We start from the raw sequence: 15,773 nt of genomic DNA, 5'->3' as shown, positions 1-15,773 counted from the left end.
TTGACCAGAGAGAACTGAACTGGTTTGGACTGAGCTAAGAGACTCTCTGCCAAAAGAGAACAAAGAGAACAAATGAACATGTGGGATAAATATCGGGGACCAGACCCCATAACTTTAGATTACTTCTGTACTCAAGAGGAACTTCTGCCAAGGAGAAAAGCTGGGAAAGCTGAAAGAGAAGTGCTGTCCCTGTGCTGGGTGCTGTGTGAGGTTGGCCTGCAGTGGCTGTTTCTTCCAAGGAGAGGACAAAGACTGAACTGTGCTGTGTATCCTGTTTGAAGAAGATCTCCAAGGGCTTGGTGTAGAGCTTTCCTCCTGTTCTAAAGTCTCCGGGACACAAAGACTTCACTTCCTCTGTCCTCCTGCACCTCGAACTGCTGTTTCAGCTGCCACACCTGGAAATAGCAACACCGACGCTGGCGAGCAATGCCGTGACCTGCAACGAAGCCATGGGCACTGCTCGTGAAGTGCACGATGTACCGCCCCAGCTAGCATCACACCCCGATGCAAATCGACGCTGTACCGTTTTGACTCTGATGCCGTCACCGAAGTCGCTGCCTGCACTGGAGCCAAGGGCACCCCTCGTGATGCTCATGACGCACCATCCTAACTCGTACCTCCGCCCGACCTCACCAACGCCGGTGCCTCTTCATCACTGAGCAGATATCTGACATGGGTGATCGACGTAAGCAACCGACACCTCAATGCCACCATGATGCCACCTCCCTGGCAACAGTAAGGAACCAATGCTTCACCTCCCCTCCATCGCAGTAAAGAACCAACACCTCACCTCCCCTGTGGTCGTAAGGAACCGACGCTGCCCAGGGCCAATGAAGCATCATCTCCCTGACGACTTGCACCATATTTGTTTTCATCGTTTGCCAAGGTACTGTTCTTTGGGGTCCATGTGACTACGGGCCCGACACTGTGCACCTCGTGGTCGGCACCGTACTTTGGGATTTTCATCTCTCATTATGTCGTAATAGCCCCAGGTGGAGCTATTTGGTGCTAACAAGCCTTATTTTTGTGAATAACCTATCTTTGAGGATATCTTGATATATGTGTGGTGGATTTTTGTCGTTTTGGTCTTGTTTTGTACTGGTGTGGTGTCCATTTGTAGTGTTTTCACTGTGTTACTGTATGTGTGGATAAATGCTTTACACATTGCCTCTGAGATAAGCCTGTATGCTCTTGCCAAGCTACCAAGGGGGGGAGCAGGGATTGTCTAAGGGTGTAACTCCCTTACCCTGACTAGAAGCAAGGGTCCCTATTTGGACAAAGGTGCAAACCATTGCCAACTAGAGACCCACATTTTTAACAGTGTTATATACAATATATGAGATTTTTTTTATACTGCTGTGTGGAGTTTCTTTTGTGGTGTATTTATTGTGCCACTGGTGTGTGTGTGTGTGTGTGTTGCACGAACGCTTTACACATTGCCTCTGGGATAAGCCTGGCTGCTCTGCCAAGCTACCATGGGGGTGAGCAGGGGTTATCGTGGGTTTATTACTCCCTTACCCTGACTAGAGTGGTGTGTTGTGAACCAGCTTAGGTGCATATTCTATCCAACCAGAAACCCTATTTCTAATGAGAGCCAGTTGAGGTTCCTCGGGTGCTGGGTAATGTGGGTCCATTTGGGTAGGTTGAGGATCAGTCTGGCCGCTGAGTTCTGTATCATCTGGAGCCTTCTCATGAGTTCAGTAGTGGTTCCTGTGTACAGTGCACTGCCATCGACCAGACAACTAGAGACTAGTGTTTGTGTAATGGTTTTTCTTGTGCTTATGGGGAGCCATTTGAATATTCTTCAGAGCATGCAGAGTGTGGAAGCAGGCAGAGGAGACTGAGTACATCTGTCGTTTCATGGTGAGTCTATTATCCAGGATGATACTGAGTTTGTGGGCCTTAGGTGTGGGGGTGGGTCAAAGTTCAGTGAGCCACCATGTGTCGTTCCAGAGGGAGGCATGGTTGCCAAAGATCAGCACTTCGGTTTTGATCATGTTGAGCTTCAGACAGTTGTCCTTCATCCAGGCTACAATGTTCTTCATGCACTTGTGGAGGTTGGTCTTTGTGGTGGTGGGGTCTGCTGAGAGCAAGAGGATGAGCTGTCGGTGTGGGTAATGATGTTGATATCGTGGGTTCTGACAATGTCAGCTAGAGACGCCATGCGGTTGTTGAAGAGGGTGGGGCTGAGGGATGAGCCTTGAGGGACACCACAGACGGGGCTTGTGGGTTCTGAGGTGAAGGGGGTAGGTGGATCCTCTGTGCGTTTGTGAGGAATGATGCAATTCATCTGAGTGTGTCTCCCTTGATTCTGATCTGGTGCAGACTCTTGATGAGTGTGGTGGGAAACGATGTTGAAGGCGGTGGAGAGGTCGAGAAGAATCAGGGTGTCCGATTCTCCTCTGTCGAGTAAGGGTGTGGATGCCGTCCAAGGCAGCGATCAGCGCAGTCTCAGTGCTGTGGTTGGCTCAGATACCAGATTGGGAAGCATCTAGCAGGTTATTTCTCTCCAGGAGTTTGGTGAGCTGCCGGTTGATGTTCTTCTCCAGGAATTTAGTGGGAAACAGGTTCAGCGAGATGATGCAGTAGCTCTGTAGTCCACTGGGGTCCATGGATGCTTTCTTGAGGAAAGCTCTGACCTCTGCGTGTTTCCTTGCATCTGGGAAGGTGGCTGTGGCTATGGATGTATTGAGGATGGTGGTGAGTTGTGGCTGATCTCGTTACTTCCTAGGTTGAAGAGGCAGTGGGAACAGGGGTCAGTGGGTGCTCCAGAGTGGATGAAGTTCATGATGTCTGTGGTGTTCGGTGTGGTGAGCTGCTCCCATGCAGTGAGATATTGGTCGGGGGACTTTTCCACTGGAATGAGGAGGCTGAGGAGGTCGGTGGGTTCGGGAAAAGTTCCTGCAGATGGTGGATTTCTTCGTGTGGAAGTGATTTGCTAGCACACCGTATAATTCCTGTGAGAGAGGGATTGTGTTCTCAGTGGCTGTGGGCAGGATAACTCTTTGGTACTGGTGAAGAGTTCCTTGGTGTGGGTGGCGCTAGCCTCGATGCGGTCTGCAAGGGTGTCATCAGCAGCGTTGGTGATCCAGGTGTTGAAGTTCTCACTAGTAACTATTTTCCAATCACAGCATAATTGAGCTCAGGTTCCCGAAGAATCCTCACTGTATAGCTTATAGTAACCGGCTCACATCCCTTATCTTAAGTTAGTACGGAGCCCAGACCATATTTGCTCGTATCAACTGTAATGGTGCTTGGGACATTCAGATCATAAGGATGTAAGGCTCATGCACCTGTTATTTCTGTTTTGACTACATTGAAAGTCTCTTGACAACAGTCATCCAATTCAAACGGGACACTTTCCTCCAACAGGTTTGTAGGTTTCTTCAATTTTGTAGCATAGTCCGGAATGAATCTAGCCTAAAATTCACATTGCCTAATAATTGAGCGTAACTCATCCTTGTCTTAGGTGGTGGGAAATCCACAGCTGCCTTTACCAAACGATGTCTCGGGTAGATACCTTTCCCAGAAATCATATGAACTAGGAACAAAACTTTCTCTTTCCAAAACTCACACTTCTCCTTTTCAACTACCACACCCCTGTTTTGAAAAATCTGAAAAACTTTCCATAATATGGTGTCATGGTCTTCCAACAATTTTTCAAAAAGAAATAAATCATCCTTCGATACCGCAAATCCCTCGATGTTGCAACTGATGCATAATTTGCCGGAAAACAGACATAGCAGATGCCAGCTCAAATGGCATACGACAAAATTGGTATGTACCTGAAGGTGAATCGAATGCTGTGGAGTATCTGAATGATTCCTCCAATTCAACCCGATGGGATGCTGAAGCCACGTACATTTTTGAAAAACACTCAGCCTCACCCAACATACTTTACAAATCATTGATTTTTGGCAAAGGATGGGAATCCACCCATATCTCTCTGTTGAGACTTCTCAAATCTACGCAGACACGTATGGCTCCATTTTGTTTTCTGGCTACCACCAATGAAGACAACCAATGACTGGATTCTACAGGTTCTAAGACCCCTGAACTTTGTAACATGTCTAATTCGCTGCTCACATCCTCTTTTATGCTAAATGAGATAGATCTGATCTTATGTTTAACAGGTATGGCTTCCTGTTTTACCATAAACTTATGTTTGAAACCTAAAATCCTTCCCAATTTACTAGCAAAAGCTTCAGGAAACTCTTTTTTCAATAGCATCAGATAAAGATGTGTTTATTACCACTAACACCGGATTCTATGTGCCTGGTCTAAGTATTAAACCAAACAGCCCCTGAAGGTCTCATCCTAAATTATTTAGTTCCTTTTTAGCAACATAAACCTTTCCATGTATTTTATGGTCTCTGAATTTCAAACTATCCTCAAATAATCCTTCTAACTCTATCTTTCTACCTCCATAGGATACAGTTGGCATATATGGTGGATTTAATTTCATATCACCCCATAGTTCGTGGTATTGTCAGAATTAATCATTGTGATCCTCGTCCCTGAGTTAACTGAGAGGTGAACCTTTTTCTCTCCCACTGGCACATCTATGTAACGATCTTTACATTTCTCCAGATCTCCACTTATCACCTCATCTTCCTTAACAACTAAATCATATATTCAACCTCTTTCACAATCTGTTCATATTCTTCACCGTTACTCATTTTTCACCACACTGCTCACCATCGTGCCTCCTGTCACATTGCTCTGACAGACCATCGCCAAATGACCCACCTTTGAGAATTTGCAACATGCAATCGTTTTGCAGGACAACCTCTGCCCCCGCTCCCATGTGGATTGTTCCCACATCTAAAGAGTATGTTGGTACTTATGAAGAAACTCTTATCATTTGTTTTTACATCTTTCTTATTTTGTTGTCCCCGACAGACCAGACTTACACCTTACTTAAAACCTCCATCCCTTCCAGTCTGGGGTCTATCGACACCCAAGCCTCTGCTCTCACACACTGGCTGGAGTCAGCCAGTGACATCGTGGCTCCACTCAGACAAATAAAACGTAGACGTCCGCATGACGCCCAAAAATGGTTTACGGACGACCTTAAAGCCTTGAAGTTGGGCCTTAGGCAGGCTGAGCGCCAGTGTGAGGTTCTGGACTTTTAAGAGTCCAGAGGTGTCAGGGAAACAACACCCAAAGACCCCTGAGTTCCTCCTGTCTCGGTGCACAAATAAACAGAGACACGGGCTTCTCGATGGTGGCGTCAAAGACCAAGGTTTATTTACTGCAGGGACACAGAAGTCATAGGAACCACACAGAGGCAGAATCTACGAGACTGTTCGAATTGCATTAAGTGTGTTATTCTTTAAATACACGAAAAATGTCTTTAGGCAACATTACACGAATATTTCTCATGCCCAACCCGGTATCCCAAACAAACAGTAAATAGACATCAAACAATAATTAGTCGTAGGATTTCGGTATTCGATCAGGTTCCCTTGACAGTTTTCCATTCTTTACCCGATCCTCCCCATCATAAAAATCGTAACCTCCCTATTGTAAAAGCCCAGAAGGAGAGGAGCAGAGCCAGGTGCAAAGGATTGAAAAGTAGGATAAGAGGTGTTTATGGATCATAAACGGGCATGGCTACCGTCTTCGGCCTTTCAGTCAGAACAACGGACACGAGAACCAGTATAGCAGAACTGGCCTCAGGCAGGGGAGGCAGCTTGATTCTGCCTAGTCATGTAGCGTCAGCCTTTCTCGGGGCTTGAGCTTACGTGTCCTTAACAAGGTGACTCTGCCGGGGTCATCGCCCGTTCATTGACTATGTGAGGGCAAGAAACAAAATGGATGCCGTAACTAAAATGGATGCCATGACTTTACAACAGAATGCCCTATTTCTCAGTGAATTCATGCTAGTTGCGTAGCGAAAACACTGTCATGTATGTAATGGATCATTTGCGGTTCATTGGTACCAAAATCGTGTCAGTACTACGATACCGAATTCACGGGTTCGGATCGCTACAGAACCTCAAGTGGCGACGTGGCTATGCCCCTGACATGAAACTACGTTTCGCTACCTTGCTTAAAGATTATAAATTGGCAGTCCTGCGAACTAAATCCACCTATTTCTCAAATAAGATTGCCAGCTCTGCAACTAAAACCAAGGACATCTTTTCTATTGTCGAGGAGTTGTCAAACCCAGACAGGATTACCCCTAAACCCCTTCCCTCCCGGGCACTCTGCGACTCCCTAAATCTTTTTTTTGTGGAGAAGATAGCCAACATTAAGAACAGTATTTTATCTTCAGCCCCTTCCCACCACCATGGGCCCGAATCCACTCTGCCTTTTCTCAATCCTAGGCAGTTGACCCAGATCCCTTTAATCTCGGAGACAGAGTTCCCAGCCCTCCTTAAGAAGGTTGCCTCTGGATCCCCTACTGACTGTTGCCCCCCCGTAGTCCTCCGCGAGACCTTCACAGTCTGCCCTTCTCCACCTCTGGTACTGTTGAACAACTCTCTTTCCTCTGGCACTGTTCCCGGGTCATTCAAACGTGCCGAGGTCACGCCCATTCTTAAAAAACCCACAGCAGACCCCACAATTATGAGTAACTTCCGCCCTATTTCCCTCCTTCCTTACCTTAGCAAAGTCCTTGAGGCCCATGTGACTAATACTTTGAGTACCTTTATCGAGGACTCCCAGTTCCTCGACTCTCAACAGGCTGGTTTCAGACCCAATCACTCCACGGAATCTGTTATACTTTCAGTCATGGAGGAACTGCGGAGAGGGGCGGACTCTAACATCAGCCAGGTCTTGGTGCTCCTGGATTTGTCGGCCGCCTTTGACACGGTCGACCATGATATTCTGGTCGGCCGTGTCAAGGAGGCCGGCATCCAGGGCTCTGCCTTGGCCTGGTTCCGCTCCTTCTTGAGCAACCGCCATCAGGCGGTTCGGCTCTCTCAGTTTTCCGCGGACGAGGTTGAGCTAACCTGTGGCGTCCCGCAGGGCTCCTCCTTATCCCCTCTTCTTTTTAATTTATACCTTACCCCCCTTATTCGCTCTTTACGAGGCAGCTGTGTCACCACGTTTAATTATGCGGATGACATTCAGCTGGTCTTCGATATCAACTCCACGGCCCAGTCTATCGACAATTTTCAAACCACTCTTTGTCACATCAGTGACTGGATGGGGGCGAATCATTTGAAACTTAACCCCGACAAGACAAAACTTCTGCTTGTCGGGGGTACAATCAACCCCTGGAACTCCACCTTTTGGCCCACAAGGTTGGGCACCCCCCCTAATCCCGTCAGCTCAGTGAAGAGCCTTGGGATCATCATTAGTAATGATCTCTCAATGAAATCCCAGATTGGTGCGGTGGTGTCCTCCAGCTTTTTCCAGTTGAGAAAAATCCGTAAGATTGCCCGCTTCCTGACCACCGAAGCCCTCACCCTGGCATTACTGGCGTTAGTCATCTCCAGGATAGACTATGCCAACTCCCTCTATGTTGGCATACCGGTATACCAATCAAAGAAGCTTCAACTGGTCCAGAACCAGGCAGCACGGCTCATTCATCACCAACCCAAACACCAACACGTACGCCCCCTTTTAAAATCTCTTCACTGGCTCCCTGTCACTGAGCGGTGTAAATTCAAACTGGGCTGCGTTATTTTTAAGTCCCTTGTTGGTACAGGACCCTTGTTCATCTCTTCACTTTTGCACCCATATGTTCCTTCTCGCAACCTCCGTTCCGCCCATCTGGCTCTACTCCAGATCCCAACCTTCAAACGTAAAAACCAGGGAGGACTAAGGTTTTCATTCCTTGCCCCTTCCTTTTGGAACGCCCTTCCACTAAGTTTAAGACTGGCCTCCCCCTTAACCCACTTCAGGTCTCTCCTAAAAACCCATCTGTTTCGCATAGCTTATAACTAATCTCCTTAGCCCCTTGGACTGTTTGTTTTCTTCTCTCTCTGCTTCCAGCGCCAAGAAACCGTCAGGTGTTAGCCGCGCTTTATAAATTCTTTTTACATTACATTACATTACATTACATTACAGTTTCTTTTCCCACAGTTTGGGCATTTAACTCCTTTATGGAAAGCTGAGCTAATTCTACGCTCTTTGCAACTTTAATCACTTCATCTAAGGAAGGATTGCCCATAGTAAGTAGCTTTTACTGATTTTGTTTGTCTGAGCAATTACTTACAAACTGATCTATAATCAGTTAATCTGTGAACTCTGCAAAATTACACTTTGCACACAGTTTCCTTGATGCACTGATGTATTTGTCAACATTTTCCAATGGGGATTGAGTTCTTTTGAAGAACTTATGTGATCAGACAGCCACGCTAGGTTGAATGTCAAACCTTTCCTTCAATATTTGTACCCCCTCTTGGCATTTATCAAGTACTTCACCTTCTACTGCAGGCACTTCTGGAAGATGTTTGTACACTTCTCTCCCCTCAAAACACAAAGAATGTAACAATAGATATGTCCTTCTCTCTTCCTGAAACGAGATGTCTCTATAGCCCCTATATACATCTCAAATGCATCAAACCATTAATTCTATGGTATGGCTGGACAACCTGGCAATTCCAAAAATGGTGGTGGAGGATTAACAGATTGCATGATGGTGAAAGATAGCTGTACAAACTACGAAACAGAATATAATTAACAACACCACTCACATTTCTTAAGGCCCAGGATAGCATCCATTGAACTCCTCAATTACTGAGGACATCAACTTAGTCTATATGTAAACTACTGCATGCACTTAAAATACAATTCAAGAGCTGTGCACATCATCGATGGAAAAATAACAATACTATTTGCTTGTGCAGTTTACTCAATAGAAATTAGCACAAGATTGTACAACACAGCTGTGCACTTTACTGGCAGAGTTAAGGCTGAATGAGCTGCCTTTGCTGTGCATATCAACAAAATAATTTGCATGTCTATTGATATGCTCTGTTAGTTGTGCATGTCAACAACGTTTTTCTAAATTTGAAGAATAATCACCAGCTGTGCACATCAGCGAAGGAGAAAACAATAATTTCTGATGTGCTCCAATAGTTGTGCACATCAACGAAATAATATGCACAACTGTTAAAACGCTGTTAGTTGTGATGTTTTCAAGATGTCCACGATGATTGTGAAAAGGAAGTATATATGTTGATCACTTTCTCCCAGTGTTAACAAAATGGTGGCAGTTACGTAGAAATTGTACCTCATTACAAGATTTTGATACTCATTCAGAAAAACTGAAAAATAAATTCAAAGAGCAAGGCTACCTGAAAAAAACGAATCAACCATTCTTTTAAAAGAGCAAGATATTTTACGACAGGGACCGCCTCCTTCATGGAGGGAAGAAAGATAAATCCCAAGAGACGATAGTAATGGTTAGTCAGTTTTCCATGATTAGTAACAAAGTAAAAAACATCATCAATCGAAACTGGAAAATTCTCAACAATGGTGACCACTCTAGTCTCCCAAAGCCGCTATATGCCTTCAAGAAAAATAAAAACCTTCGCAATTCCCTAGTGCATACATATAGAGATGATGTCCTCGAAACACAAAGAACGATCACAGGGACCAAAGCTAGGGGGAACCACACATGCGGAAACTGCAGCATATGTGATCTATGTATTGTTACGAAGGAAGTCAATCTTAACGGGGTAACACGGCACATCACCACCCTTAACAACTGTAAGAGCAAGAATGTAGTGTATCTCATAATGTGCCCATGTGGGCAGGGATACATGGGCGAAACAGGGAGAGAGTTCAAACAAAGACTGTGCGAACATAGGTCTGCCATTAATACCAAAGAAGAGAATGCCCCGCTAGTAAATCACTGGGCAGAGAACAACACACGGTTACTGATATTAAATGGATAATATTGGAAAAGATAGGAGAAATGAAAAGATGTGACAACAGTATATATAGACGCAAGATGCGTGAACAATGGTACATTGTGAAATTTGATACAATAAATAATGGACTGATTAGCAGAGAGGATTGGGAGAAAATAATAACAACATAATAAGATGACCTGCTATGATCATAATCAGTTATCTTTAGAAGCAATTGTATTCTTAGTGGCTGAGACATTGGTTTATTACAGAATTTGGTAGAATCACATTGGGCCCTGTATCATAAGATGTTTAACGGAAACATCAGGAACATATAGGGTTGGAGTTCCCTTAGACAAAAGCAATTCTTAAACATTAACTAGTGGTATGTTTAAATCGGCAGATTTCCCACTTCAAAATGGCCGCGAGACATGCGTATTAGGTTATTAGCATGGCATGTCGGGCACATTGCCTTATTGCGCGTATTTGCGGGTTGAGGACTTTAGTAACCCAGGGTAATCTGGCCCAACATTAGGAGCTTGACGGATGTTAAGACACCATCTTTTCCATGCCACAAGGTGAGCTCGTTCAAACCCCAGGTTACCAGGAGGGTATGTTTAATCCGGTAGATTTCCTTTTCCAAGATGGGCGCGAGACATGTGCATTAGGTCTCTAGGATATCATGTCGGGAATATTTTGGGTAGAGGACTTTAAAAACTCAGGGTAATTAGACCCAATATCAGCAGCTTGAAGGACGTGAAGACGCTGTTTTTTTCCACGCCACAACGTGAGCTCGTACCAACTCTAGGTGACAAGGAGGGTAACTCCGTTTGGCAACCGGCGATAACATGCCGGTAGTCAGTACCTCACCGTCTTGTTTTGAAGTAGAGTAACATAGCTATAGGAAGTAAGACGGGGTATTTCTGGGGTATTAAGAACTAATACGTGACACGCTTAAGTTATGTTGAGTGTTGCCTTACATGTTTTTAAAAAATTGCCAGTAATTGGGATAGTGTCCTATTTCTGTGAATAAACCTCCTAGAATGCAATAGATGTAAAATAAAGGCTTGGTCTAATATGACTTTTTTTGTGGCTACATTACAAGTTTTTGAAATCTGGCGACTTGTCTGATAGGAATTTGGATCTAGTTAATAGCCAGAAAACCCGAGATTCTATATATTCAACTCGTCTCAAGCATGAATTAATGACTAAGGTAGCGTATCCAAGGACCACACAAAGTGGACGTATGATAGAAGTTGGGATAACGCTATTTAATAGAAGTGCCATACAAATCATATGTGGGGACAAACAGAGAATTTATCGCGGTGGTTACCTTACAGGTAGTACGATTACTTGATCAGAAGGACGACTACCGCTGAGATTCGCAATAGAGGAAAGGAATCATTTTAAATACACAGCTCTTCCATGCCAGAATTACACTTTGGAAGGTAAGCGTTCACACCGTTTTCGTTAGAGAGGCAAATTTAATATTCCATCTACTTCTCTCAAGGTATTAAACCATTTGAAGTAGCGATATATTGATCACGGTGAGTGCGTTCTACTCATCTCTATATGTATGAATGCGGAACGAATGGTATGAGAGATAGCCGTATGTATCTTAATAATACTTCTGCAGGTCCCCCTTTATACTATTTAAAATGAAGGTATAGTGCTTATCTATGTTTCTTTATTAACATTACTAGAAAATTAATGAAAGGCCCAATGTAGTATAAGCATGTATAATAAGTGGGCCAACACAATGAAGACTTTTTCTGGTATTTTCCCTAAGAGTTTTCCTGTTCTAATGTTTTCTTTTTATATGTAGATATAAAACTTGCTCATACTTCAAATGAGAAGTAATATCCCTAAATCTGAGTCCTGAAGAAGGTGGTTGAAAAATTCTAACTGTATGCCACTGAAACTCGTCGACGCCTACTCAATCGAATCCAACCATATGAAGTTCTGTGATAGGAGTAATAATCCCACCAGCCCTTCTGTTGTCTATTAGACGGTGGATCAATGTTTGTAACAGCTTAAGTATAACTTTGATTTAATGTTATTGCTTTTCGCAAAATATTTTGCCGATGTTTTTAATCTGTTTTTAATACTAGTGTGATCTGTATTAGGATTTGGAGTATCAGCAATTTATGAATTATATATTTTGTGTAGTGTATATGTTTCTCTCAAAATGAATTTTTGTGAGTTTAATTACGTGCTTTTCCTGATTTAAAGAATAAAACAGCATAAGCACTACACCTTGATTTTTGTGGGGTATATATTTGAAATCCATTAGCGAAGGGTGGAGGTCTACATCATGTATGTTTAGTGAGTATGGCACGGCAGTAGTAAGTTTGGTGTGAGTGTTAGAACAATTTTACAAGGGAAGCTTTATTTACCGCAAAATGGCGGCAGTGCCATGGGAACTACATTTCAAAATGGTGGCCAAACAAAATGGACAAAAACTGGTTGGGAACACCGTATTGGCTACTGGTGTCCCGCCTTGCTCCTGCACACGTCCTATGGCACGCTGCTAGCAGAAGGTGGAAGATTTCTGAAATCCAACAACGCTCTTTTGACAGACGGTAGGAGACTTCTGATGATAAATGTGTGCGCTGATAAAATGGCCCACTGCTGTACAACCCTGAGCGTGGCTGGCAGGCTGCGAGAAGCGGTCGGCTGTGCTGCTGAGGTACACGGCAGTCAAAACTTAAACACGCAGTATGGCAATGTGCTTCTTTCCGACTGTATCCAGTATGGCAATGCGCTTCTTATCAACAGTATCCCTGGAAGGTAAGATCATTAGTTCAGCTTTGGAAATGGGGAAACTTCAATGTTGCCGATTCACATAAGTTATGGATCAGTCAGCAGTGGGTTCAAAGTGGTGTCTTAAATCATCGCCAAAAATGTAATGACTATGCTCACCAGCATTTAAGTGATTATCTTCGGTTTATTTCACATGCGTTGTCTGTACAAAAGCCACTGCCGTCACACCTCTTCAGGATTGCTCCAACTGACTTACTTGGGACTCTCCCTTTGAAGGAACAGCAGTGGAATCATATAATAACATTCCATTCCATTCCATTCCAATGATATACTTAATACAGTGGAACACAGCAAATTCTTCAACAGATCTGGCAAGGTGGTGCAGTGAGAAAGGACCACTAGGAGGAAGAATTGAGAGACGTCGAAACTGAGCTGGGCTGTACCTGCACAGGAGAGGTGGTTTTCGATTTTTATTGTGGAAAAATCGAAAAGGAACAGGCTGACAGACAGAACAGCAAAGGAAATGGCCAAAAGCTTATTCTACTACTCAGTGTTTTATGCAAAAGAAGTTCCTACTGGCTCGTACAAAGGTCACACTGCTGACAGAAGACTTTCTAGAGAGCTCTTTGGTGCCAGAAGTGCCTGTGGAAGGTACATGAGGGGAATGAGTGTGTACAATTCATGCTTTTGTGGGAAGGCCATGGATGGGGATGGGTAAGAGTGTTAGAATGTGGAGGATACAAGTGTGATTAGAGATCAACTTGTTGTCAGAAGAGTGCTACGTAAACAACATCTGTGTGTTACAACTGTGTGTGATAATGGTATAGCTGTGCCAGTACTGTGAATGAGATGCGTTTATGGCATTAATGTTCGAAGATGATGCATGTATGCGTGCGGTACATGCCTGAATTGTGTTATTGGGGAGGCAGGCGTGCGACATGATTCTGAATAGAAGGCATGCGAGTGGCAGTAGTCATCCCTGCCAAGTGACACACATCTGGAGTTAGATTAAAAGCCTTCAATAATTATCCCCACTTTACTGCAGGGAGGAAATGAATGATGCCATTAACAGCCATCATGTCTTAATGTGCATGCTTGGGGTGCGCAGATGACTAGTCTTATTTTTAACATGAATGATGTGGAAATCATGGCAGCTGGTTCTCAATGGAGGCTCTGGTCTGACCCACCCACCTTGCTGGCCTTTCCTGATACAGATTGGATAACCGGTGTTGTGTCTCTTCAGAACAGACTCACAGGAGACAGGTAAGGATCGATGGTACTTTATTCTAGTACAGGATGTTCTCCCAGTGCCCACGCATGTCTGCCCACGTCGTTCCCTCACTCTGCAATGCCCTCCCACACCCCTTGACCGGATGTGGGGCCGGTTCCCTCAGTGTCCATCTAGTGTCTTGCAGGGTCCTAGTGCCCTGCCCCCAGGTCACTACATCTCCCCCTTTTGTCACGAAGAAGTGACGAGAAAAGTGAAACCCAGAGATGTGTAGATAGAGATAGATGCAAAGTCTGCCCGGGCACAGGTCGGTGTGCCTCCCATCATCACATTTCTTCTATGAGTATTTTTGGACATCTGCATGCTCTTCTCTGGCTTGCTTCCGTCTGTTGCTCTTCTGCTGGCCCCTCACCGCTGTTATGCTCCTGCTCTTCTTGTTCTGCTGTTTCCTTATCCTGATCTTCTCTTTTTTTCCTCTTTTAGTTCTTTGAAATGTGAACTGTTTCGTGTTATCCGCTGATGTGCTGACTCTGCCGTGATCATTGGTCCCTTTACTTTCGTTACTGTTAGCGGGTCTTTGGAGAACGTGCTGTCTGATTTCCTTTGTTGCCGCTGACGTACTACCACCGTGTCTCCTTCCTTTAGGTCTGACACGCTGGCGTGTCGCTTGGCGTCTGCATATCTTTTCATTTTTGTCTTCTCCTCTTTGTCCCTTTCTGCAATGCTGCTGTGATCCGGTGTCATTGTTGCCTCTATTTGCGGTAGCCTTGTTCTACTTGTTCGTCCCAGTACTAACTCTGCTGGGCATCTTCCTGTGGAGTTATGGGGTGTGTTTCTGTCATCACGCAGAACCTGGCACAGAGCTTGGCCAAGTGAAATTTGCGCCAGTTTTGCTCTTTGAACTGCCTTTTTGATGTTTCCCATGAACCTCTCCACCATTCCATTTGCTTGAGGCCACAGAGGAGTTATCTTCCTGTGGTTTATCCCTAGGTAGGCCATTAATCTGCGGTAGTTGAGAATGGAGGACCATTGTCTGTTTTTAGTGTTTCCGGTGAACCCCATGCTGCAAAGATGTCATCTAGTATCGGTAGAGTTGCTGTTGCTGATGTCGACGGGACGTGTCGTACTATTGGAAACCGTGAGTATTCGTCGATGACCACAAGTTGGTAGTTGCCTGTGTCTAGGGGCCCAAAGAAATCAGCCGCTAGTGTTGTCCACACCGCTCTCTGAAGTTCCGACATTTGTAGTGGTTCATTTCTAGCCGGTGATCCTGTTACTTGACAGAGATGGCAGGTCGTTATGGTGTCTTCTACCATGTGGTCTAGGCCAGGGAACCATACTTTCTCTCTTATCAGCTTCTTCGTTGCTACTATGCCTCGGTGTGACTCATGAGTGTCACGATCGCAGCACAGGAACAGGGGAACGGGGCTTATTGCTTTCACCATCAGTTCCCTCGAATGCCCTGCATGAGTGTGGCTGAGAAGCATAGCGAGGTAATAGCAGGCAAGGGACGATCCAGGAACTACAGCCCCCAGAAGCTCCCGGGACTCGCAACAGGAAACTGGATCCGACGATGCCATCCGGGTCACCGCCATAAAGCCCCTCCCCTTACAAGGGTCGGGGCTTAACAATCCATCTAGGAACCTTGTTGGAGCAGGAGTAGCGGATGGTATTTTTCGCTGGAAATCCTTCACCTCCGAGTGTATTTCGGCAGCCGGGCCATCCGCATGGGGCTGCTACATTCAACGCACTTCTCCCGCAGTAAACGGCTGTGAACCCATGAATTCAACAGCGTGGCCATTCCGCCGCAGCTTTCCTTTGCGGCTCCTCTTCTCCAGCAACCCCCACGAGGAGCCGGGATCAGGCCGTCACCGCAACCCGAGACCTGTCCTCTCCGGTCTTTTCAGGTATTTCGGGATCTAGTGGGGGTCCGAAGCGTGCGTGCACTCCCCCTGCTCATCAGACTCCGC

At 45.1% G+C, this 15,773-nt stretch overlaps 1 protein-coding gene across 5 annotated transcripts in view; it reads left to right on the top strand.

Annotated features, from left to right (window-relative positions):
* Positions 1-15,773, top strand: part of LOC146855062 (dihydrofolate reductase-like) — a 650,717-nt gene that overhangs the window by 190,741 nt on the left and 444,203 nt on the right. For 2 of the 5 annotated variants that reach the window (XM_085652545.1, XM_085652546.1), the window contains one exon: positions 11,153-11,260. The exons of 2 other annotated variants lie outside the window; for them this stretch is intronic. In XM_085652545.1, coding sequence (XP_085508671.1) covers positions 11,238-11,260 — 23 coding nt within the window. In that variant the 5' untranslated portion in view covers positions 11,153-11,237. Of the gene's footprint in view, positions 1-11,152; positions 11,261-11,637; positions 11,834-15,773 lie in introns of all 5 variants that reach the window. One more of the 5 variants, XM_085652548.1, reaches the window with a different exon arrangement.

This window comes from Triturus cristatus, chromosome 4_1 (genome assembly GCF_964204655.1).
Source record: "Triturus cristatus chromosome 4_1, aTriCri1.1, whole genome shotgun sequence".
Lineage (NCBI taxonomy): Eukaryota > Metazoa > Chordata > Amphibia > Caudata > Salamandridae > Triturus > Triturus cristatus.
The sequence above is the reverse complement of the archived record's forward strand: the minus strand, read 5'-3'. Positions and strand labels throughout refer to the sequence as shown.